Consider the following 23,139-nt stretch of genomic DNA (forward strand, 5'->3'; position numbering starts at 1 on the left):
CAAAGTGTGTATACATATATCAACAGGAGCTATGAATTATGTATATTCCAAGCCTATATAAATTAGATTTTCAAAAACAAGCATCACAGTAGTCAGGCAGGTCATAATAAGACATTCCATGTGAAATGTAAAAACTACCTTGAATAAATTATCCATAAGTTAACACTCTCGTTAGACTGACATATTTGTTATTTCTGGGTTGGAGATGTTGCTTTAATGCTTTTTGACTTACTGTTCTAATGGCACGTTAAAAAACCATTTTAGGCCTTTCTCCCCACATTAGAATTTGCAGGCTTTTATTTATGTTTGAACTAAAATAATATAATGTTTAAAATAACTTCCCCATGTAGAACATCATTTTCTTCTGCCCAGAAACACTTCATTAAACCAGTACATGACTTCAGTAATTAGTTTTGCACAGAATGACTCTAAAATTAATAGCCAATTGTAAGATTTTTAAAATTGGGAGAATGACAATCCAAACAGTCTCACATGCTTTGTTTATATGATGAAAATGTGTGACCCTTTAATTCCCTGACACACATTAAACTTATTTCACAGACTTTCTGCGCTGGTGTTTAACATAGTCAAGTGCTTGAGGTTATGTAAAATAAACAATCTTGATATCATTTTGCAAATGTTTGCAATTTATGATGTAAACTGATTTGTAAAGGAGGGGGGGGGAAGGATCCCATGTTCTTGAAGCCAAAAAGGCATTTTTCAGAAATTAAAATAGTTCCAAAATTTGAGCATTACATTATAATAAAGTATTACCATCTGAGGATCTAAAAGTTACAATCCTGAGGGGATCAAAATAGATGTGTATCAATTAAGTTCGGTTTATTAAAAAAATAAAAATTTTAAAAAAGAACAATAAACAACCTGGGATTCCTGGACCAAGGAATCTTTAAGAGTAACCTTACCTTGAGTAAGCCCCTTTGACTCAGCTCCTCCCGACCCCCACCTCCACCCCCAGTGTGGATTTTCTAGCTAAGGAGAGTAAATTACTGTATTTCTGCCAAGATGTTCTCAAACTCCTTCTGGGGGTGGTTCTGAAAACGCGGGGTTTGGATTTGGCTCACCCCGTTGTCCAACAGTTTGGGCGGCAAAGATCTGGGGAGGTGGCCCAGAGAGCCTGGATCAAAGCTCGGTTTAGGGTGATCCATCTGCCTGCACCCTCCTGTGCCTCAAGGGAGAGGAAGTGGTGGCTTGGCTATCTCTGACCTGACCAGGAACCTTTGGCCTTTCTCACTAGACCTAGCTTTCCTCTCCCTCCCTGGACCTCAGCATTCACGGTAGGCCAGCAACGTGGGCGTGGATGGTACCCAGCTCCCAGCTGGCAGGGACGTGCCACCGCCTTTGACCTGGGACTTAGCCCAGGATACCTTGAAGAACCATAGGTGGGCACTGGGTCCCACGCCGCTCCCCTATCCCACGTTCGCCACGTGTGACCTCTATGTTCCTTTGGGGGGGGGGGGTCTTGAGAGTGCCGAAACATGCCTTGACCTGAGGTTAAGATTGTCACTTGAACCCCGAGGATTCGGAGCCAGGCCCAGGGGACGCTTCAGGACCTCTCCGGGCCGCCAGGCGAGCGGGACTACTTTCTAGCCAACCGTGACTTCACCAACCAGCCCCAAGGCTGGGCTGGCAGGACAAGGCGGGCTCCTGCTCCCCAGCTTGTAGTAGTCAAGGAACAGAACAACTCCTTTCCCCACCTCTAATCTGAGGATTAGCTTCAAAGGGTAGCGGAGTACTGAGGAAAGCAGAGCTGAAGGCTCCGCAGGGGGTCACTACTTTATCTGTTGACTCGCGACACCAGGGGTGGCTAAGACGTCTGGGACCTCCGCAGGAGGCTCCTCTCCTTGAGTCTGGGCAGGTGCTAGAAAGGACATTCCGGACTCAGGCCCGTTTGGGACTGGATCTCCAGGTCTTCATCCGGCGCGCGCGCACATACCTCCACCCCCACCCCCGCCCCTTAACACACCCAAATTGGCAGGGCAGGAGGAGCCCACCTTCAAGCTCGAGCAGAGTCTGGAAGAGAGCGATTGAAGCCAAACAGGACTGAGAAGGAGATGGGGGGTGCTTTGTTTCCTAAGGAGTCCCCTGCCTTCAGTCTGTTTCCAAACCAGCAACTCCAGGAAGTTATGCGATCTGTGATCGATTGTTGATAATACCATATATAACAAGCCCAGAGGCAGTTGCATGACCACTCTTTTCTTTCTCCCAAAATGACCCAAACAGTTTTAAGGATGAAAGTATACCAAAGTGGAGGAGAAAAGTCCTAGGCAGGGAATTCTAGTTGTTGTTGTTTTTCTAATGCTCTTTTGTTGCTGTTGTTGTTGTTGGTTTAGCAGATTCTAGGCTCCATAGTAGGTGTTTAAATGTGAGGTTGGGAGGAGATGCGCTCAGTGCCAGGGATCCACAGAGCCACCCTTTTCAGGGTTCCTCGGCTACTTTCACTTAAGAGCAGTGTAGCGCGGTGGGGTAGGGGTAGGAGGGAGGAAGGGAGGGAGGGAAAAAAGGAGGGAGGGAGGGAAGGAAGGAGGAAGGGAAGGGAGAATGAGAATATGGGAGAGAGAATATGGGAGAATGTGTGAGAGAGAATATGAGAAAGAATATATGAATATATCACCAAAAAGGAAGAAGGAAAGAGTATCCCGGATATTTTAATAGTAACAAGAACAAAGATGACGCGCACCCCATCAACTGAAACAATACTATTTTCATTCAATTGATCGCAAAGTGTCTTAGGTTAATAACTTGGCACTTGTTTAAAAGGTTTAACAGAAGTGGAGCTGAAACATTTGTACTGACAACACGTCATAACAACAGCATCTTCTTTTGTTTAAAATAACTTAATACACTAGAAAAAATATGGCAAATATAAATAATTTTGTTTTCATGGAGAACAAATAGTTACAAAGCTCAAACGCATACCAAAGTTCAGTAAGAAGAGCTTTTCCTCTTTCTTGAAAATTAAAGGGGGTTCCTAAAGAGGCTTGCTAGAGAATTGGGGCTACAGGTTGCTTAGCCCACAGTATCCCTGTTTAAATAGCTACACGAATTGAAACAAAAACAAAGATTACTTGAATAGATACACCTTTGTAAGATAATGCAAATGTTGAAGGTCAACCATTAGTTCACACATTATAGCCAAAATAAACTTTGTTCGTGTTTATCAACATATTATACACAAGCCTAGTGTCTGTACCTAGCTGGGTGTCGTTTAAGGTGAATTCGACGGGATAGAGAGTGGGGTGGGGATAAAGCATTGTCCTTGAAGAGGACTTAAACTAGCAAGAGGGAATTCACGAAAAGGGAGTGAACAGATACAGCGCCTATCACAAGGCTGTATACCTTCGGACTTCATCTGCTCTTCTCTTTGCTTTGCCCATAATTTCTAACAGCCTCCATCTTCTTGGAAGACTGAGTGTATTTTACTCCCTTACGACTCTTTTTTTTTTCCTTTGCCCCTTGGGATCAAAGGCTGGACAAATTATATATGGATTCACATCAATTTCCAGAAGCTTTTCATACTGTGAATGAAAGTGTACTGAGTGCACGTGAGAGTGGGGGGGGGGGCACCGTCAATGGTGAGAGTGGGGGGGGGGCACCGTCAATGGATACAAGTATCATGCAAATCAGAATTTACTGTCAGCAGTCTGGACAGTCCTGCCGCAATCATTTCTCGGAGGAATCATTGTCTGTGGGATCGCTTTTTTTTTTTTTTTTTTTTTTTTTTTAAATGAACGTCCTTTTTTCCCTCCTCGTTTCCGCACTGTCTTCCCTCTTCTTGCTCTTCCATACATGGTGTTTTAAAACTCAAAGCATCAGATTCAACGTAAAAGGAGGCCCGCCTCTCTTATCAAATGTCTCATATTAAAGTGAACTTCGCAGAAAAAGGTCAGCTTCAAAACCTGTGAACTTCCCAGCTGCGCTTTTTTTTTTTCATCTTAATTCTTTAAATAAGTATACCTCTTCCTTCTGTTTTGTTTCCTTGGACCATATTTTAAAAAACCACATTCACTTTAGTTGGTAAGTCCCCCTCCCCCTTTCTCTCAAGATCCATCCAGGTTCTGTTTTCGTATTTTTATGTACAAAATAATTTTTAAGGACTGTTTTGCTTCGTCGTTCTCTAATTCCAGCCAAATAGCAATAAGAAACAAGCTCCCTTTCTCATTTTTCTTTCAAGTTTGTTCTCTATTCTTTTTTGTTTTTGCTCATGTGTTGTTAGAAAGATTTTATTCCTATGAACGTGTCGGTCGCCGCAGCTGTGGCCACACTGTGGCCACACTCCTTTGTCCAGTCTCTATCCAGACTTCCCCAAACCCGCTCCTACAAAGCCGAATTTTAGTCCAAGGGCGGGTGGGCGGGAGCCCCTGGGCTGGTGGCCCTCGTGGGATCCCGGGTCCAGCGCAGAGTCCCGCCCTGGGGATCCAGGGTGCAGAAAGAAAAGGCAGCGGCCAGCGGGGAAGGGACAGGCCTAGTCGGTCCGAAGCGGGTGCGGGAGAAGCAGCCGGTCGCGGAGGGCGTGCGGGGTCGCGCCGCTCAGGAGGCTCCACCGACCGTGGCGCTGGCGCCGGCGTCACAGACCCAGGGCGGCCGCGTGCTTTTTAGCTTTCAGTCTGAGATCCGCGATGCTGGAGTTCTTGCTGGTGGTCTTGGCGGCGGCGGCGGCGGCCACCACCGAGGCGGCGGACGCCGAGTCCGCGGCGAGTGTGGCCAGCGGCAGTCCGAAGGGCGGTGCCGGGAACATCATGTAAGGCGCGTGCGCGGCCAGGTGCGGATGCAGGTGGTGGTGCGCGTGCGCCACGGCGCTGTCCAGCTGCAGCTGCGCCTGAACCTGAAAGGACAAGGGCGTCACGTTGCAATGACTATCCTAGGGTGACAACAGAATAGAAACAGAACATTAAAGGCGTCCAGCTTGGCTATGGGGAGAATTGGGGTGCGCGACAGGGAAGCAACATTTTGCAAAGTGTCTGTTTGGAGAAGGACATTATAGGATATTTGCTAAATCTGGGACAGCACACTAATACTCCAGTGTCCCATCTCTAACCCCAGGTCATGATGAGCATGTTTCCTTGGGTTCCTAGTCTGCAGGAATGTGGGGACCCCTTCAGGAACTGCGTGGGTGAATCACCCGCCTCAACATAGCAATAACATCTTGGAGGGGTTGGGGTTAAGGACTGTTATCCGCTCCTGTCTTTGTCAAGTACTCCTGGACACACTACTGAAACAAAAATATGTAACTTTTTCTTGTCATTTAGGAAAACTACTGAATCTGCAGGTTTTAACTTTTCTTGCTGTAGGAATCACCTGAAGATCATGTTTAAATACAGACTCTGAGTCAGCAGGTCTGGTTTGTTGGAATTCAGTCTAGGTTTCTAACAACATTCTAGGTGCTGCTGATTTTGCTGGTCTGGAGATGTCTTTCTTCTTAGGTAGGACCAGTTTCCTAGTAAGTTCCATCCCCCTCCCCTTTCTCCAACTATCCTTATTTCAAATTCCTTTCCAACAATCTTGTAGTGAGTGGGACCTGGACTCTTTCTAAGTCAATAGATGAGAATCTCCCAGAGTCTCTCCAGTCCAGGGTACTGGTGACTGAGAGCTGATCTATGACATCACAGCCTTGGTGAGCAGGGATGCCTGCTGAAGATAGGGAAGGTCAGACAGTTTCCAGAAAAGAATTTTCCCCTCCATCTTAGAGAGTGGGGAGTTCGGAGCACTGGGATTCCTCAGGATCATACTGTTGCTGCAGGGTTTCCTTTTTAAAAGTTATTCTAAATATCTGGGGGGTTTTGTTTTGTTTTGTTGATGGCTCAGAAATGGGTTGCTGAGGTGGGGCAGCCAGCCCTGAGAAGACCAAGTCTTTATCAGAGATGAAACCTTTTTCTTTTTTCTCTTTTCATTTTTTAGGACATCTTTTTTTAAAAGTCTGAATTGGAAATAGTTGTGTTTATTTTTCTTCTTCTAGAGTCATTTAATGTTACTAAGAGGTAAATAAAAATACCTAAAAAGAATACTTAGCGGATTGCTTTAAAAACACCCTTGGACTGGCCTCAGTATTTGATTTAATAAAATCCCAATCAAAGGCTGTTTCTTCCTATCCCCATGTGCAATCTTAAATGCATTTTTTTTTAAAGGACAAGTTGCTCCTTTGAGGGTTCCTATGAAGACAGAAAGGACTAAGTATTCAAGGCTATGATACTGTGTAGATTTTTTAAAGGGAGTGGGTCCACTATATAGTCTTGAAATTGGTTCGTTAACTGAATGAACAATTGAAGCTCAGAAACAGGGTCTGTTCATCAGCCCAAACAAACATCCAAACCTTTTACACTTAATAAAAGCTTGAAGCTAGGCTGTACTTACCTGCTGAAATGGCATCCTTAAAGCACCCACATTGACATAGGGAGCAACTCTACAAGCTTCAAACTGGCTCGCGGCTCCTATAAGGACACCTATGAAAACAAAGAAACAAAAAAGGGGGAGGGGAATTAAACACAAGATGTCAGGTAAACATTTCTAAAATCATTCTCCCAGGTGCCAATTGGTAGCAAGTCACTTCTGGACTGTCATTTTTCTAAGTTACTGAGATAATTAAAATAAGTTGTGGTTTGTTTCTAAGTAGCAAAACTTTCATGAACTGCCCAGAAATTTCTCTTAATTCAAGTCTCATTGTCATCCTTAAGATGTTCTTTGTCTTAGAGCCGTGCTCCAAACCCACTTCTACTTAATGATAAAATGAATTTTGAGATATACCTTTGTGAAGTTGATTTTCCTGTTTTCTACACTTAGCTCTTCGATTTTGAAACCAAACCTAAAAGTTGAGGAAAAAAAAAACCATAAAATGTGATATTTCAAAGCATCTTAAATTATAGTAGTTCAATGTGGGGGGGTGGGAGTTGTGTTTAGGAAAGTCTTGGGAAATAAAAAGCAAATGTTAAATTATATAAACCATCCTCACTTTTCAAAATAAAAACATGTAAATCAAGTACCAAATAGAAAGATTTCCTAGAGTCTTTGTAAGATAAATTGTTCCTTGATAAATTACTACTAGTTCCGGTTTCATCTTTCCACATTACAGAGTCCCAGGGGTCCAAACCACTCCCTGGTACCTGACACCGATGTGATAATGGCTTTAAATGTTTACCCAGTTAAGACCAAGAAGAATGGGCTCAGTAATCGCCTGTAATATTAATTAGCTTCATCTTGAAGAAAAACCAAACAGTAAAGCAAATAATGACTCTTATTTTGGTTGGGGGAGGGGCATGGGGGTAGTAATTAGTGTCATAAAAGCCTTACTACAAAGAAGTTTAGGATTTCTCTGTCCCTCTGTGCAGCAGAGTGTAACACAGTGGCAGAATAATTGTGCCATTATCATGATAATCTAATTTGCTCCTATAGAAAAAAAAAACTGCTTGGAACAGTAGGAAAGATTCCAGAAAAATAGCTTCTATAACTTAAATGAAAATATAAGGAGAAAAAAAAAGAGCAATAATAAACTTCATTTTAAAAAAAGAGTGTGCTACAAAAAGGAGAGATATCAAGTAATCCCTGGACACTGGATATGATCTTCTAAAATAACTTGCCAAGTTTTCAAATCAGTGTGACAGATTTTTTAAAATTCAAATAAGGATCCAATAATACAGTTCCAACAATACAGCATATTGATTGATTCACAAATTAATGTTTAAAACAACATGAAAGGAAAATATTGCTTCAGAACCTTTTCTGGTAAGTTTTTGAATTCAAGGGCCACAGTCAATGTAAATCTTCAAAAATCCCCCTGATACAGAGTATAATAGAAGGGTGGATTTCATGCCAGGGTGGCATCCTTTGTGTGACTCACATGGCCTGAGGCTTCTTGACTCTTTTTCCTCCCCTAGAAGAGTTGCAATGGAGATACTATTACTCAGGGCTGCAATAATTATCAAGGTTTTAAAGGGTTTCCGAGTCTCTAGAGGGCTCTGCACAGTCTGCAAAGCAGAACAGCCTTAAAAAAGGAAGGCTCTAGGATCGGTCGTGATGACCAAGGCGGCCTATTATTATTTTTTTCTCTGTCCACGTTACTGCTCTGTTTTTTCCCCCTGATCCTATTACAAGATGCGGGGGAAACCCCATAAGAATTGTGCATAGTTCCTTACAGATGGTGGTCTCTCCGCCCAGAGACCCAGGGAGTATCTGTTACAGCGATACTTTGTAACAGCTGCAGATGTTCTAGCCTAAAACTGCTCCATGTGTTCAAACAAATAATGACCATCATTTTCTCCCAATTTTATTATTTGAGCGGAAATACAATCTGAAACGTTTAAATTTGTTCCCCATAAAGCTGCAAGGCTATGTATGGGTGTTTATAATTCCGCCTTTAGATTATCCTCAACCCCACTTTTTTTCGGTTTTCCATTCACTTAAACAACCAATAATGAAAAAAACTGCAATTCTGACTTCATGTCATATTCTGAAGGCCAGGCTTTGCAAACATCAATAGTAAGATGTGTGTTGCTTTAAATGGAGTTTTCATGGATTCAGGTTCTTTGGTTAAGTGAAGGAACAAAGGGTGGGCAAACACATTCTGTGCCCTGTTTCTCGCTCAGTTAGAGGCCGATCTTCTAGCAGTACACTGTAAATTTTTGCACTTAACAGATGCTAATTTTCTTTATAGTCTGTACATCTATAAACCTAATTGGTATATCCGTTTGGCAAACCTAGACCCTCAACGAAACCCAACTCCAGAGAGCAAAATTCTCGTTGTAACTTTTAAGGCTTCAGAGATAAAACGTTTTCTGTGGCATTTTTTTTAAGGCTTATAAAAGTAGGCCCATTAGGATTAAACCACATTAAAGACTGCAAGGGGCGAGGGGGTGTGGTTAATAGAAACTCTGGGAGCAAGCCCAGCGCAGCTTTCTTTTTCAGCGAACATATGTTGGCTTAAGGGTGAAAGAGGCTACGGGATCAAAATCCATTTTAGAAAATAAGATTTTTAGTAAAGGTGTCCCTCCCTTTCTCATCTCACACCAGACACCTGCAGCTGCCTGCTCTCAGGACCCAGCCTCCACCTTCTCGCAATGGGGGTACCTGCACTCGGGCCTCGGATAGCCCCAGTCGCTGGCTCAGTTCCTCGCGCATGAAAGCGTCTGGATAGTGGGTCTCATCGAAAAGCCTCTCCAGCTCGTTGAGTTGTTCCAGGGTAAAATTGGTCCGACTTCGCCTCTGCTTGATTTTGGTCTGGCCTTCGTCCTCCATCCCTTTCGCATCCTCTTTGCGATCCTTCAGTTCAGGGGACACTGAAGAGGGCACCACGGAAGGACCACACGTGCGTTGGAGCACGCACCACCAACACACACACACACACACACACACACACACACACACGGACAAAAAAAAAGCAAGACAATCCCGTTACCAGATTTTTCTAGAAGGCTTGAGACTCCTAACCCCTGGGGGCGGGGGATCCCTATGAAGACCAGAAAAGAGGATGGGAGGGGGGTCTCTGAGACCAGCAAAGTCTCCTCTGTATGGCTGCCTGGGGACAGCATGAGCTCCCGGCTACCCTACTCAACTGGGGTCTTAGCTTACTCTCTCACGACCTTCCCTTCCCTTCTCCCCGTCAACACTAAATGCATCCCTGACCCTGTGGCACTCACTGACCCACGCACTCACGGATATCAAAAGCGCTGTGCGGGCCTCTCACAGAGCGCGGTCTCGGTTAAAGGGCGCGGCAAGGCCACGCGATGGCCTCGCACGCCAGCTATCCCCAGAGGGCTGGTCCGCTGTCCCGCCAGCCTCTGCTGCCTCTGGCCCTTTGCCTCCCGCAAACTTGCTGGTCTAATTTGGGAACAACTGGGCCCGCTGAAGGGTCGCAGCTGGAAAACGAGATTCTGGTAGAGCGCGGCGCCGAAAGCCACGTCCCCGGGTACCCAAGGGCTCGGACCAGACCCCTATGGATGGTTCCATCAGCACCTAGGCAGGCCCTGTGCTCCCTGCCAGACCCAGGTCGAACTGGCACAGACAACCACGCCATGTTGGCGGCCTGGATGACTGGCCGCCCACGCTGGGCCAGAAGGGTAGAGGCGGCAAATCAGACAGACTCTGGTGGTCAGCAAAACCCACCGCTGCATCTGTCCTCTCCTTCTCCCTCCCCGGTGGAAACCAAGGCTCGACCCTAAAGGCTTAAACCCACTGAGATCAACAGGTTCAGGCAGAACATTCCTCGGTTTCTATTGGCTGTTCAAAACCTTTTCATGCATCCAGCAGCTCGGATGTTTAATAAAATATGCATTTTCCCCCTCACATCCGTTGCTACTTTGCTGTCCTTTCCTTCCACGCAAAGGACAGGAGCTCTGGCAATGTGAGCAAATAGAGCCACATGATAAACATGTATGTCAAAGGACAACGGCGAGGACAGCCGAAGTCAGGCCCGTACCCGTACAAGGTCCACCCAACCTTTATCCTCCGCGGGATTTGGAGACAGACGTCCACTGTCAAAGCTAAGTTTAGATCGTGGGGGCTGTTTTCGATTCCCCCTAACCCCGGATCCGGATCAACACGGAGGGGGAAAATAACACGTCCGAAAGAACCAAGCTACAAAGACATTAATACTTGCCCAGAGCTCGGAAGCCAACAACCTCGGCTACTGGCTCACCCAGGTTCGCCAGGGCTACCTAACACGGGTCCCTGAGCTAGGAGCCTTGAAGGCTTACCCTCAGGGCCCCCCTTTCCTTTCACCCTACCATGTTCTAAATTAAGGGGGTACGGACCCGGATCTGGGTGAAGGAGAACCGCCACATCTCGCCCCAGCTTGGCATTCTGTACAGTAACCGTATTTGTCGCCTGCATTTCTGCTTCTCGGAGTTCATTTTGTGGACGTTTGTCCTTCCTCCGGGAAGGAAGTAAATAAGGTCACAGCAAACATTAGGGGTCAATTTAATAGGAAAACGTTCTCAATAAGATCGCAGTCAAACCCAAACAGGATCACGTATTCTTCAGATGGGAGGGTGGAAGGGCTTTGTTTGTTATCACCCACGGCGTAGATTCCTCTCAAAGTTTAGGGGCTTCAAAGGGAAACGAGCCCAAATTTCAAGTTGATTAATAGACTTAATATAACGTCTCTTTCGCCCCCAACTTTCCACTTAATGGCCTAAACAGGAACAGACCGTGTTATAAACAAGTTAATTGCTTGCTTAAATTTGTGATTCTACGCATGCCACATATTTTCTTAATTGGAAAAATATGGCAGCGCACCAGTTACTGCAGCACCGAGTGCCAAATTAATTTTTAACTTTGAGTTGATGGACACTTCACGGGTTAGATAAAGCCGTTTGCTAACACTGCTGGCTCCAAAAGACACCCCCCCCCCCCAAAGTACTGCACGATTCTAGGCGGTAAAGAAATTGTGTATATAGCGTCGTCGGCGCCCCCCCCCCCCCATATTCTTCAGTGCCTCCACCGAGAGGGAATCACCTTGGCCTGGACCTTTGGCTGACTTCCACCTTAACAGTTCAATAAGAACGTGAAGTTTGGTCCCCAGGATCCGGAGATTTAGGGGCTTTGCAGAGTTACAGTGGTTTTGATGGTAGCTCCAAAGAAGGGGCAACACAGCGTGGCTTCCCTTTTTTCTCCCCCCTCTCCCGTCTCTCTCCTTTAGGCCTAGGAAAGGGGTTCTGGCAAACTCAGGACTACGCGCTCCATACAGCCGGCCTCCTAGTGAGCCCCTGCCGCACCCCTTCTCGCAGCGGGCCACACAAACTTCGCAGTCCCGCAGCGCGGCCCCATCCTCCTGCTCTCGGAAAAACGCATTTCGGTGCAGCCGGAGCAACAAGAGAAGGGTGCGCGCGACCCCACGCCCTCCCCCACGCGGGGACCCCACCCTCGACCGAGCAGTCTGGCCTCCTACCCCTCCACTCTCCCTGCATCTCCCAAAGCTGGGGTCCAGGGCCCTTGGCGATGCCGCCCTCTTCCCGCTCGGGGCCCGGGTCCTCTCCCACCCCAAGGACAGGGGAAGGCGGGAAGGGGAACCGCGGCCGGGGGCAGGCCGTTACCCTCCGTCAGCCGCGGGCTGCCCGGCTCCCTGCTCCGCTCCGCGGCGCCCATGTCCAGCTCCCGGACGGGAGAGCGCCCTCCTCCAGCTCCTCCGCCTGCTCCTCCTCCTCCAGCACCTCCTCCGCCTCCTCCGCCTCCGCCTCCGCCTCCTCCCGCGCCGCCGCCTCCGCCGGCCGCCCGGACTGCCGGGCTGCTGCGGTCGTCGCGGCCCGGCTCCACGCAGCCCGGCTCTTTGGCCCCGCGCAGCGGCCCGCTCTCCAGCACCTCCCGGTACGTGATGGCCTCCTTCTTCTCCTTCACTTTCTGGTCAAAAGACTTGGAGACGAACGCCGTAAGTTCTTCCATCGCGGTCGCTGCTGCCGCCGGTCAGCCTCGCGCTCAAGCTCTCCCTGCCGAGCCCCGCTCTTTTTTTCCTCCTTCTTTTTTTACTGCTCCAGCCCCCCCAATAATAACACATCAATGGGGCAGGGGGATGGGGGAGGAGAGGGAGGAGGAGGAAGAAGAAAAAGAGGAGAAGAAAGAAGAGGAGAAGTAGAAGGAGAAAAAGAAGTAAGAGGAGGAGGAGGAGGAGGAGGAGGAGGAGGGAGGGGGTGAAGGGGGAGAGGGGGGAGGAGGGAAGGGGCGGGGGCCGCCAGAGGGAAATGGGAACTGATGCTTCCCTGCCGGAGTGCGCGTGTTCAATGTTAAGATCTTTGACAATTCTTCCTGCGGAGAGTTCAGATCTGATAGCGACGCAGCTCTTGAAGTCTCACTATTTATACTTCCTAAAGGCGGGCCTCTTGTTCTGAGTAAATTACCTCCCCTTGCAACTCCGAGTGAACCCCTTCGCGGGTAGCAGGAGCGCCACTACCTGGGGTGGGGAGGAGAGGGGGAGAGAGAGAGGGAGAGAGGGAGAGAGGAGAGAGAGAGAGAGAGAGAGAGAGAGAGAGAGAGAGAGAGAGAGAGAGAGAGAGAGAGAGAGAGAGAGAGAGAGAGAAGAGAGAGAGGAAGGATATGAATATGAATATGAATATTGAGGATGGAGGATCCAGGCTGGAGTCCTCCCGGCTGGAAAGGGAGGGCAAGCAGGGGACCAGAGGGGGCGGGGAGAGGAGGCAGGTCTTCAGCGGTCGGGTTTTCTGATAGCCTCGGCCGCCGGTGCTCTTGGCCATTAATCCAGGATTGACAAGAATCCCTAATTAATTTAATTAAGCGTGGATTTTACGTTGGTGTCACGACTTAATAAAACACTGGGGAGCTGGATAGACTTCTCGGAGGCGGGGCCAAGAGGAAACTGACAAGTGCAATACCATCGGTCCGTGGGTGTCTTCAGAGAGTGCCCGACCCTACAGCCTTGCTCTGGGTGAGCACCCCTACTGCTCGACCCTACAATAGTCACCCCTGGTCTCTGGCCCAGCATCGGGCTCTCTGTGGTTAATAGGCCTAGCAATCACTCCAGTACTCCGTTCCTGCACCCCTTTCTGCTCCAGGCCGCTGCATCTGCACCGCGGTGCATCCTAGCTTCACGTGCCGGCTGCGAATGGGGCTTCTCTGCAGCTCCTCAGACGGCTTCACCTCCTTTTAGGGTCTTTCCGACGAGCAGCTAGCCTCGCGGAGCGCTGGTCCCAGTAATTCACCCTACTGCACACTCCTTGGAGTCAAAGATGACTCCCATAAAGACAGATCCCGCTAGAAGGGGTTGGTCCATTTAACTTGTTTCCTGAGCAGCTGTTCCCTGCCAGATTCAGTCTTAAGGTGTTTTCTTACAGCCCGCTCAGGCAGTTTCATTTCGGGTTTTCTCTGAGGTCTAAGGGTTCTTACGCCTTTTTCTAACAACTCCCTTCACCCTGTCCGCAATAACTTAGCACCCTGGGGAGCATTCTAGTTCGCTTTACTAATTTTGAAAAACAAAAGATGATCACTTTTTGAGTCTGCGGAAAAATTTACCGACGTGGGTTGTCGCTCTACTAATTTTTGTTTACCGTGGACTGTGAAAAAAGGGACTCGTTCTTCGGGGGGAGGGGGACCCTCTTTCTCTCTGATTTATAACTTAAAAATTGTACTTTTGACTTATTTTATAAAAACTGTTTGTTATTTGGGGGAAGCATGTCTGTCTCCTCTAAGCCACGTCTTGCTGTGAAATTTGCAGCTATGCAAATACTTGTTTATGCGCACAAAAGAATGTTTACATGTGAAATGTTACATTTACTTGAATATGTAAACAAACATACCTCTTTAAGTATGAGTTTAGGGCCATTTTCAGTATGCTGAATATTAATGAGTTTTGTTTGATGTTAAAAGATAATGTTTTCTTTTGGATCCAGTATTCAGTAAAAATGAAAGCAGTTGGTTGCCGATCATTAATATGTATACCTTCTACCTATTGATTAGAACAACAAAGCACACTTAGCAAATAATTTCCGAAGTTTCATCAAAACAACCTGAAACATTGGAAAGAGCACAAAACTATGGTACATAATGGTTTCTCGACTATGTAACTGGAAGCGTTCTGTAAGTTCATGTAATACTAACTGCACTGCACATTTGGAGGACATGAAATAAAGCTTGTTAGAAATGTTGCTTTACTTCTTCTTTGACATTATCTTTCCTTCTGAAAACTCTTCTCCCCCCACCCCTGCATTTAGGACCTTTACACAATTAACAGCATTGATACTCAACAGCATTCGGGTATTATGGAAGCACATGAACTCCTACTTTTATTATTTCAAAAGATTCAAAAACGCAACACTTTCTAAGTCTATGATTTAGGAACAATGTCACATTGAGAGTCTGCTATCTGTAACACTGTAATTCTGGGAGAATAATCACAAAATTCTACTCTTTTGTGAAACTGTTTTCAAAAATTGTTTAGTAATAGAATCCACTGAATTGATATAGTATTCCAGTAGCTTTCAACCTGGATGATAAAACACTTATTCATAAATACTTCCCAAGTAACCCCTGCTAAAAGCCTGATAAGTGATCAGGAGACCCTCCAGATACTTCTTGATACTTTTAAGCACAGGACTTAAATACAAACTCTTATCCCTTCTCCTGTGCTAGAGGGAAAGATGACCACTTTAGAGGTAACCAGAGAAGGCTCAGCATGACTATTGTGTAATTTGAACCAGCAGATTTCATCCTCTTGACTCATTTTAACGATAAGGATGGTAAATGAAGGAATGATATATCTCCAGTGTCTTGTTTAATGGAAGTCTAATTTAAAAATGTTATTAGAATATAATTATATAGGTTTCATTATTAATTTCTCACATATGAAAACATATACCTCTTCTGTTAGCCTCTTATATCATCCCTCCTTCCCTTTCCCCATCTCCAGTAGTTCACCCTTTAGGAAGTTTCACTTTTAAGAAGCCAAAGTTTGGAAACTGTATTAATAGAACCTATGAAGTATGATGTTTCACTAAACAGAGAGTATTTTCCTGCGATGAAACATTTCAAAACGTTTATTTGTTTTTTACTTTGTCAAAGTTTTGAAAGAAGCATTGACTTTAAAGCTCACATGACAGCCTATGGACATATATAAAAAAATTCAGGACCCCAAGAGTTCCCCCCCCCAGCTCTTGAATTATTTAAAACAAACATGTAGTGTTGCAGTTACATTTTAAAATGGTCCCTCAAAACTGGCTAGTTAAGGTCCAGCTATGTCTCAGACATAGACCTATAGTGGAGATGATTTCCATCTCAAATGTCTGTGGTTATCTGTACCTTGGTATCTAGCTAACAGCCGGCCTGAATTCAGGTTAATATTTTATATATCGCCGCAGCTTTTCTTTATACTAAACCATGAAAGAAAAGCCATACAAGGAAAATATTGTATGTTTCAGAAAATGCCACACTTCTCTAATTTCGGTTGTAGACTTTTTTTTTTTTTTTTTTAATCTACACATTTGCTTCTCTTCTAGGGGAATCTTCTCGCGTCGGGCAGATTTCTTCCTCTATCCAAGTTACTTTAATATGAGAAACTAATTGCGTCCAATCCGTGTACGCCTTCACTTTTATAACAGCCCCCGATTTTTAATGTACTTTTGCAAATAAATCATTACAATTTAATCACACACGACTCTATGCAGACACACTCCCATGATTTATTGTTGTTAGGCGAATTTCCACCTCGCTCAACAGGAACTAACCAATTTTGCTCTGCGCGGATGTCTTAAACATAACTTCTCACAATGTAGATGCTTGCTGATTATCTGTGACGATAACGGCGAATACTAAGGCAGTAACATCCCACAGTACCACCTTTATTGCTTTGGGGGAATAAGAAAATCCAATTATGCAAACACGCAAAGCAAACATTAAACAAAAAATTGGCGGCATGACAATCCACTCGCTCGGCATTCCTAATGCCCCAGCAGCCTGCATCGACGCACTCGGCAGCTCGTCTGACGCTGCCTGGTGCTGGAACCAGGAAGGCGCTGAGCTTAAATTGAAGCAAGTTCTGAGGACGCCGGTGGCGCCGTGGTTAGAAGAGGGGGTTCCAGGTCCCCGCGTCAGGAGGTGCGAACCCGAAGGTCGACCCAGGTGATGCCGGCGTCCAGAGCTTGGGGGCGGCGCCCGCGAAGGAGGCGTTGCGAGGCCCTGCTCCGCGGGAGGCGGCGTGGGGCCTGGCGCAGTCTGTGACCAGGAGCTCGGCGAGGGTTGGGCCGGGGCTCGTGGCGTGCGGGTTGGAGCCGTGCGCATGCGCCCCGCACCTAGGACGTTCCCAGCCGGCCCGCTCTGGGCGAGGGGGTCTCGGGAATGGGCGGCCGCGGGTGGCGAGCGGCTGCAGGCCTCAGGCTTGGCCTACAGTGTGGACGCCAGTGTAGAGTTAGCCCCCAGCCTGCCGGTCCCGGGTTCTCGATCGCCGTCCATCGGTTTCCTAGCTGTCCTGCCTTATAGCCTGGTACACTCTCACCTCCTCCAGGTAGTCGGAGCGAGGGGGGGGAGGCTGCGGCTCTGTGCGCACTGAATTCTCGCCCCCTCTTCTGCCTATCCGCTTGTTGGCAGGAGAGATGATACGTGGCCAGACATATCTTCCTGTCCTGAAATATACACACATTACTTTAAGTCTGTAAATTTAACTTCATTACTTTTGGTCGTGTGACCAGATAGTTCACTCCCCCCTCCATGCCCCCCAAACTCATTCACCTTTCTCAGGAGTTAAATAGATGTTGCCTGCCTTAGATTTTAGGTCATTATTAATGTAGTTTCTCAGTTGTGTTTTTAAATGCTTATTGGGGAAAAAAAACCGTAGATTCGTCAGTAACCCAGTTTTGTCCCTGCTAAGTACTAGGTTAAATAAATTCAAGTATCATGTGCTGGCATATGAAGGCATTCGAGTTGTCATTTTTGAACTTAGATGTAAAAGCTGCCGGTGAAAAGGAGCTACGTAGAGTTTTCAGGTTGTAAGGAGTGGAGCAGATGTGACAGGTACAACCTGGTGGGGAAAGTAGCTGTCCTTTGAGGACTTCTCCAGTGTTAGAGTTTATGAATATTCACTTTCTTTGCAGACAAAAGCGATTTCTTGCTAAGTGGTAGCACTTTATTACTGTATGTTCAATGAGAAGGCTAAACATGTCTGAAGCTGAAAAAGACAAAGGCGGCTGGCACTTGTCTGGTAATTGGCCTTAATATGGTCTCTCCATATTCAGCATGTAGAGTTGTGATGTGAACTGGTTGTCATGGGATTGTTGTAGTGCATTGATAGATATCTTTTTCTGGTATCACTCTCAGAACATGGGAAGGAAGTCCCGTGATTTGTTAGTTTAAAAAGAGATGCAAAATAATCTTCAGAATGTTGTTTCGACAGGAGTGTTTTATTTTTTTATTGAAAATAATGTTATTTGTGTACAATATATTCTGATCATGGGTTTTCCTTATCTCCCAAACTAACAAACATTAAAAAAAAAAAAAAAAGAAAGAAAGAAAAAGGAAATTAAGAAAGAGTACAAGAAATGTACACACACACTCCATAAAACCTCAAGATGTGGAAACCATAATATACAAGCAGAAGACCAGTGTGCTTAACAAAAATGACCAAACAGAGCAGCATGAAACAAACAAACAAACAATGCAAAATTACCTTTGTGTTTGCTTTATGTTGGCCATCTACTGAAGGCATGGGGCCTGCCCTAAGTGTGGTGTGTATACCCTTGGAGAACTAATTGTTCCTTTTCTAGCAGTTGTTGGTTGGAGATGACTTCCTATTGGGGAGCTCCTTCCTACCATCTCATTGCTGGTTTGGATCTATGTGGGCCCTGTGCAAGATGCCCTAGTGTCTGAGTTCCTTCTTGAATTTTGCCTTGTTGTTTCTGGACTTTTACTTCTATCCTTGCCTCTATCCTTTGGGTGGTTCTGTTTCTGGATTTCAGCGTATGTTAAATAGCGTTCACTCTGTTTTTACTTTTTGTTCCGCTTTGTTTGTCCCAGTGTCTCTGACAGCCTTGAACTTGCTCTGTAGCCTGACTGCCATGTCCTCAGTGAACCTTTGTTCTCTGAAACATAATAACTGCTTGTTTTATCCTTATTAAGGATATGCCTTGGCAATTGGAATATACTGGTGCACCGAGTTAGATGCGTCTGTCAAATGTTGGCACCCTTTATTGTATATCAAGCATTCACTTTTATTAATATTGCCTCTGATCCTAGAAAAGGTCTGAGTGCTAGGCAGATACAAACTGTCCAAATTTCAGACCTTTTCATTAAGAGCTGCATTTTATGATTAGTGACAAATACTGTTAGTTGTCCGTGTTGTAAAAGGCTATATTTATATTTAGTCTGTGAAAAAGGCTGCCAAATGATCATCTATTAGCAGTCTTGTGATAAGAAGCACATTTTATAATAAAAGCAGCTGGTTGAGCTTGCAATTCAATCACACAGTTGTTTTATGGCAATTGGTATTCTTCACTGTATGATAGATATTGTGTTTATTGAAATTTAATAAATCTCATGATTTTCATTTTTTTTTTTTTGGGTGCATGTGCTGTGTGCTCTTGATAGACTGGGGATTGAACCTTGGTTTTATAGAAGCTGGGCAAGTTTTCTACCACTTAGCAAGATTCTTGACCCCATCAAGAATCTTGACATTATTTATTGAGTGAGATATAAGATAGTTTGGGACCAAGGAAGAATGAATGAGCCTAGTATAGTTTGCTTCAGCTTTGATTCCTATAAAATTTCAGAGCATAAAAAAAGGTAATGTTTGTATATTATAATGAGATTAACTTTACCTCTTGGGTTTCCTGACCTGAAGGGTCCTTGCTTGGGCTCTCTTTTGGTGCATTACAATGTAATTCCTTGGAAGGTGAGGACGTTTTGCATAATGTCCACTGGTGTATCTCTTACCTTGGGTCAGTTCTCATCCTGAGATGGTCACCATCTTCAGTGTTAGACTACTCACCGTTGCTGTCTTTGTGTGTCTTGCTTTTTCCCTGGAGAAGTACATTGTTTGGAAACTCCCTGAACACTGGTGAGCATGAGATGACTTTTTGAGAACTTGCATTTCTCTCTCTGTCTCTCCCTCTCTCTCCCCCTCTCTCTCTGTCTCTCTGTCTCTCTGTCTCTCCCTCTGTCTCTCCCCCTCTCTCTCTGTCTCTCTCTTGTATACAATAGAATTTATTTATGGCATGGGGAGCTGAGTTAAGAGGGTAGTAGGGGCAGAGAGAGAGAGAGAGAGAGAGAGAGAGAGAGAGAGAGAGAGAGAGAGAGAGAGAGAGAGAGAGAGAGAGGGAGAGAGTGAGAGAGAGAGAGAAGAGGAGTAGAGGCTGGCCATGAGCACATGGGGAGAGGAGGGACAGAGGGGTTAGGGTAGAAGAAGAGCTAGAACTTGCATTTCTAAGAAATACCCTTTTCTAATCTCACACTAGATCACTGATTTGGTAAGATAAATGGAGAGAGATTTGAAGGTGGAATTAGGTTTCAGAACTTGGCAGGTGAATCTCCTTTGTGGCCTTGAAAAGCTGCGCTCTTCCTTATGCTTCCCTTTGTTTTATTTTGGAATTACCTTTGGAGTTCTCTGAGCTCTTCTCTTTATTCTTGGTGCCTGATAATTATTATTGCTTTTCTTCATTTGGCTTCAAAAGGGTCTTCTGTCCACTAGGCAATATCTTCAGTGTCCTAGGATTTTTCCTAAGTTATACCTAGTTTATGTTTAGTTTTAAGAATTTCAGTATCCCAGGTACTTGGGAGAGGTGCATATTATTTATTTCTAGAAGTTCTTTGATGCATTTCCCCGTCATTCCTGGTTCTACTTTTTGCTTTGTAATGGCATTTTTATCACTTGGATATACAATTTCCTGGATTGCTCTCTTCCCTTTATTTTAAGGTTTTCAGGTTTGTCTCATTTTCTTTCACCTTCTGTGAGCATCTGACCTTTTCCAACCCCATCTTGTCTGTCATCTATTTAAACGAAGCTCTCTCCTGTCCTTGGGGCATTTCCCATTGCTTGCTGGGGCATCTTTTCATTATCTACCTGAAGATATTAATGAATTTTGTTCTAGAAGTTTTATTATTTTTCTCTGTATGTTTCTACTTCACTATGAGTTGCTTTCTTTCTGCTTTCGATCTTCTGGCTATTCTTTACTTTGGCTGTTTGTGCTGGACACTGAGCTAGTCTTCATTGTCCCCGTCACAGAGGCCTTCTTACCTGGTTAGCTCTCTTTTGTGTATTTTCTAAGAGGTTAACAGGGAGAACATTTATAGAAAAAGTTTACTGTTTGAACATGTCAGCTGTGGCCTATGTCACAAGGTCGGAGGGTCAGAGCTTGCCATTTTCTTCATGCCGTTGGGTCCAGTTCCCTTTGATTGAGGCCTTTCTTCCTTCCAAGGATGGACACTTGGCTGCAGAAGTTTTGTTCTGTCACCTTCTAGTTGGTGTCACTGTGCCTCCCCCACTTTTAAAAAGTGAGCTCTTGGAGCGTGTTCTCCCTGTGCAGTACACCCCTGGCCTGCTGGGCTTGGAGAGGCCCAGTCTCCCGGCCAGAGAGCATGGTGGGGGCTGGACGGTGTTTCTCGTGCAGACTTAATCACTTCCGTGATTTTAGCTTCATAGCTATTGTGCCTGTGTGGTATCTGCTGTTGAGATTCCTGACTCATTACAATTTTTGTCGCATGAGTTGGCTTTTTTTCTTGGGATTTCTGCAAGTTGCTTACTATTCAATTTCTGTAGTTCTGCTCATTCAGTTTCTCATTTGCGAAAATGTCATCAACTCATCTTTTCTGCTGTTCCCTGTTGTCTTCTAATTCCCTCCCTCTCTCCCCCAGGTCTGTCTGTCTGATTTGTTTGTTTGTTTTCTTGTGTAGCCCTGGCTGTTTTGGAGCCAGCTGTGTAGACCAGCCTGTCCTTCAACTCTTGGGGATCCACCTCCCTAACACGTGCTGGAGTTAAGACATGCGTGGCCACTGTGAGATGTCTTCTGGTTTCCTTATCCTTGAACTTACTTGACCTTTCTTCAGTCATTCTCCAGATTTATTTACTTGTTTATTTTAGACCTGGCTGGCTTCCAACATGTGGAAATCCTCCTGCCCCTGTCTCCCAAATGCTGACAGGTTTTGTGACACTATGTTTGGGACTTTTGAAATAAGAGTGTAAATCCTGTCTTTTCAGTATTTTCTAAATATAAAAAGTATAAAAAGTCATTTCTGTTGAAATGTTTGTGGAAAAGAAAATGTACACATTTTTTGTTTGATTTTGAGATACAGTTGCACTCCCGCACTCTTGGGGACCTGAAACTTGTTCTGTAGACTAGGCTGCTCTTGAACTCACAGAGATCTGTCTGCTTCTGTCTCCTGATTATTGAAAATGTGTACTACCACACATGCCAGTTTGTGTGAATTATTAACTTGCAACCAAATCAAAGAAAAAAGACAGGAAGAAAAAAACCAAGAAGTAAGAAAATATCATCATCACTCAATTGGGCATTTATTTTTTATATTTATGTTTAAAATCATACACAGGAGTATTTAATGTAGATGTAGTATATACATATAAACCTATAAATGCTTATTATATACATAAGTGTTTGAATATCTGTAGCTGGGTATTCTATAGACATGCAGACACACATTTTTTTTTTTTTTTTTTTAAATTCAGGGCTAGTTTTCAGTTTGGAAGTTGGCTAAAGGATATTATTAGTGATTCAAAGTTTGGAACCCCAGGGTTCACAGTGCTCTTGGATTGTTCTGTTGAACATGTGACTTGAGTTGTTACTGTGAAAGCTTTCGGACTTTGTTGAGTCCCACCACCCATGGTTAAAGGAGAGAGTTAATCCCCAAAGGTTGTCCTTGACCTTCTCATGCACTGTAAGTGCCTATCTGGCCACACACGTTATAGCCATAATACAATACTAATAAAATAATTTAAAGAAATTATATTTACAAATCTAAATATATAAATCTTTAATTCTGGTTCTAGGTAAACTTTTTATAGTTTTGAATTAATCCTAACAGACATATTAATACTGAAATTGCCTCAGGGGACCTGTTTCATCTGAAAATTCTCAAACAAATCAGTGATTTAACACATTATTTTGTTTCCAGTCATATTTAACTTACTTTGAATAATTACTAAAGTTGTGACAGTTGATCTAAATTATTGATTAGGATGAATCTTTGTTTTTTATTTATGAAGTTTTAAGTTAACTAGTTAGTATTTTATCAAGAAAGTATTATATGTGAGAAACTCAAGGCTTGGGCTGGAGAGATGGCTCAGTGGTCAAGAGCACTCAGTGGTCTGCTCTTCCAGAGGTCCTGAGTTCAATTCCCAGCAACCACATGGTGGCTCACAACCATCTGTAATGGGATCTGATGCCCTCTCCTGGTGTGTCTGAAGACAGCGACTGCGGTGCGCTCCTCAACCAGCGAGGAAAGACTACCACCAGCAGAGGATTCTTCTCAGATCACGCTTTATTGGTTGAGAGCAGGAAGCGAGGGGCCGAACTACCCTAGCTGTCCGCTTATATAGGGAGAAGCGCATACGGGCTTGCCGTGATTGGTTGTCACCAGTCTGCTGACACCAGAGGCCTCGGGATTGGCCGGAGATAGGTTATGTACTGCGCATGCGCAGGGTGCAGCGCCTTAGCTGACCAGAGCATTACTATATATGGAGTTTGTTTACCT

At 44.9% G+C, this 23,139-nt stretch overlaps 2 protein-coding genes across 8 annotated transcripts in view; one reads left to right on the top strand and one right to left on the bottom strand.

Moving 5' to 3' along the window:
* Positions 1-2,752: 2,752 nt before the first annotated feature.
* SHOX2 (SHOX homeobox 2) lies at positions 2,753-12,384 on the bottom strand (the record flags this gene model as incomplete). 2 transcript variants are annotated; one of them, XM_080916544.1, is made up of 5 exons in its annotated part: positions 2,753-4,843; positions 6,370-6,458; positions 6,760-6,817; positions 9,076-9,284; positions 12,039-12,384. In XM_080916544.1, 5 exons carry the CDS (start codon positions 12,382-12,384, stop codon positions 4,586-4,588), a joined length of 960 nt encoding a protein of 319 aa, XP_080772670.1. In that variant the 3' UTR covers positions 2,753-4,585. The 2 variants fall into 2 exon arrangements, with proteins under 2 accessions (XP_080772670.1, XP_080772669.1); XM_080916543.1 differs by having other exon boundaries at positions 2,753-4,879.
* Positions 12,222-23,139, top strand: part of RSRC1 (arginine and serine rich coiled-coil 1) — a 326,235-nt gene continuing 315,317 nt past the window's right edge. Inside the window, exon 1 of one of the 6 annotated variants that reach the window (XM_080916538.1) lies at positions 12,222-12,309. The gene's annotated coding sequence lies outside the window, so the exon portion shown is untranslated. Of the gene's footprint in view, positions 12,310-16,450; positions 16,567-16,799; positions 16,949-23,139 lie in introns of those variants that run through there. The other 5 variants (XM_080916542.1, XM_080916541.1, XM_080916537.1 and 2 more) reach the window with 5 other exon arrangements.

Source organism: Micromys minutus, assembly GCF_963924665.1.
Source record: "Micromys minutus genome assembly, chromosome: 4".
Taxonomy (NCBI): domain Eukaryota; kingdom Metazoa; phylum Chordata; class Mammalia; order Rodentia; family Muridae; genus Micromys; species Micromys minutus.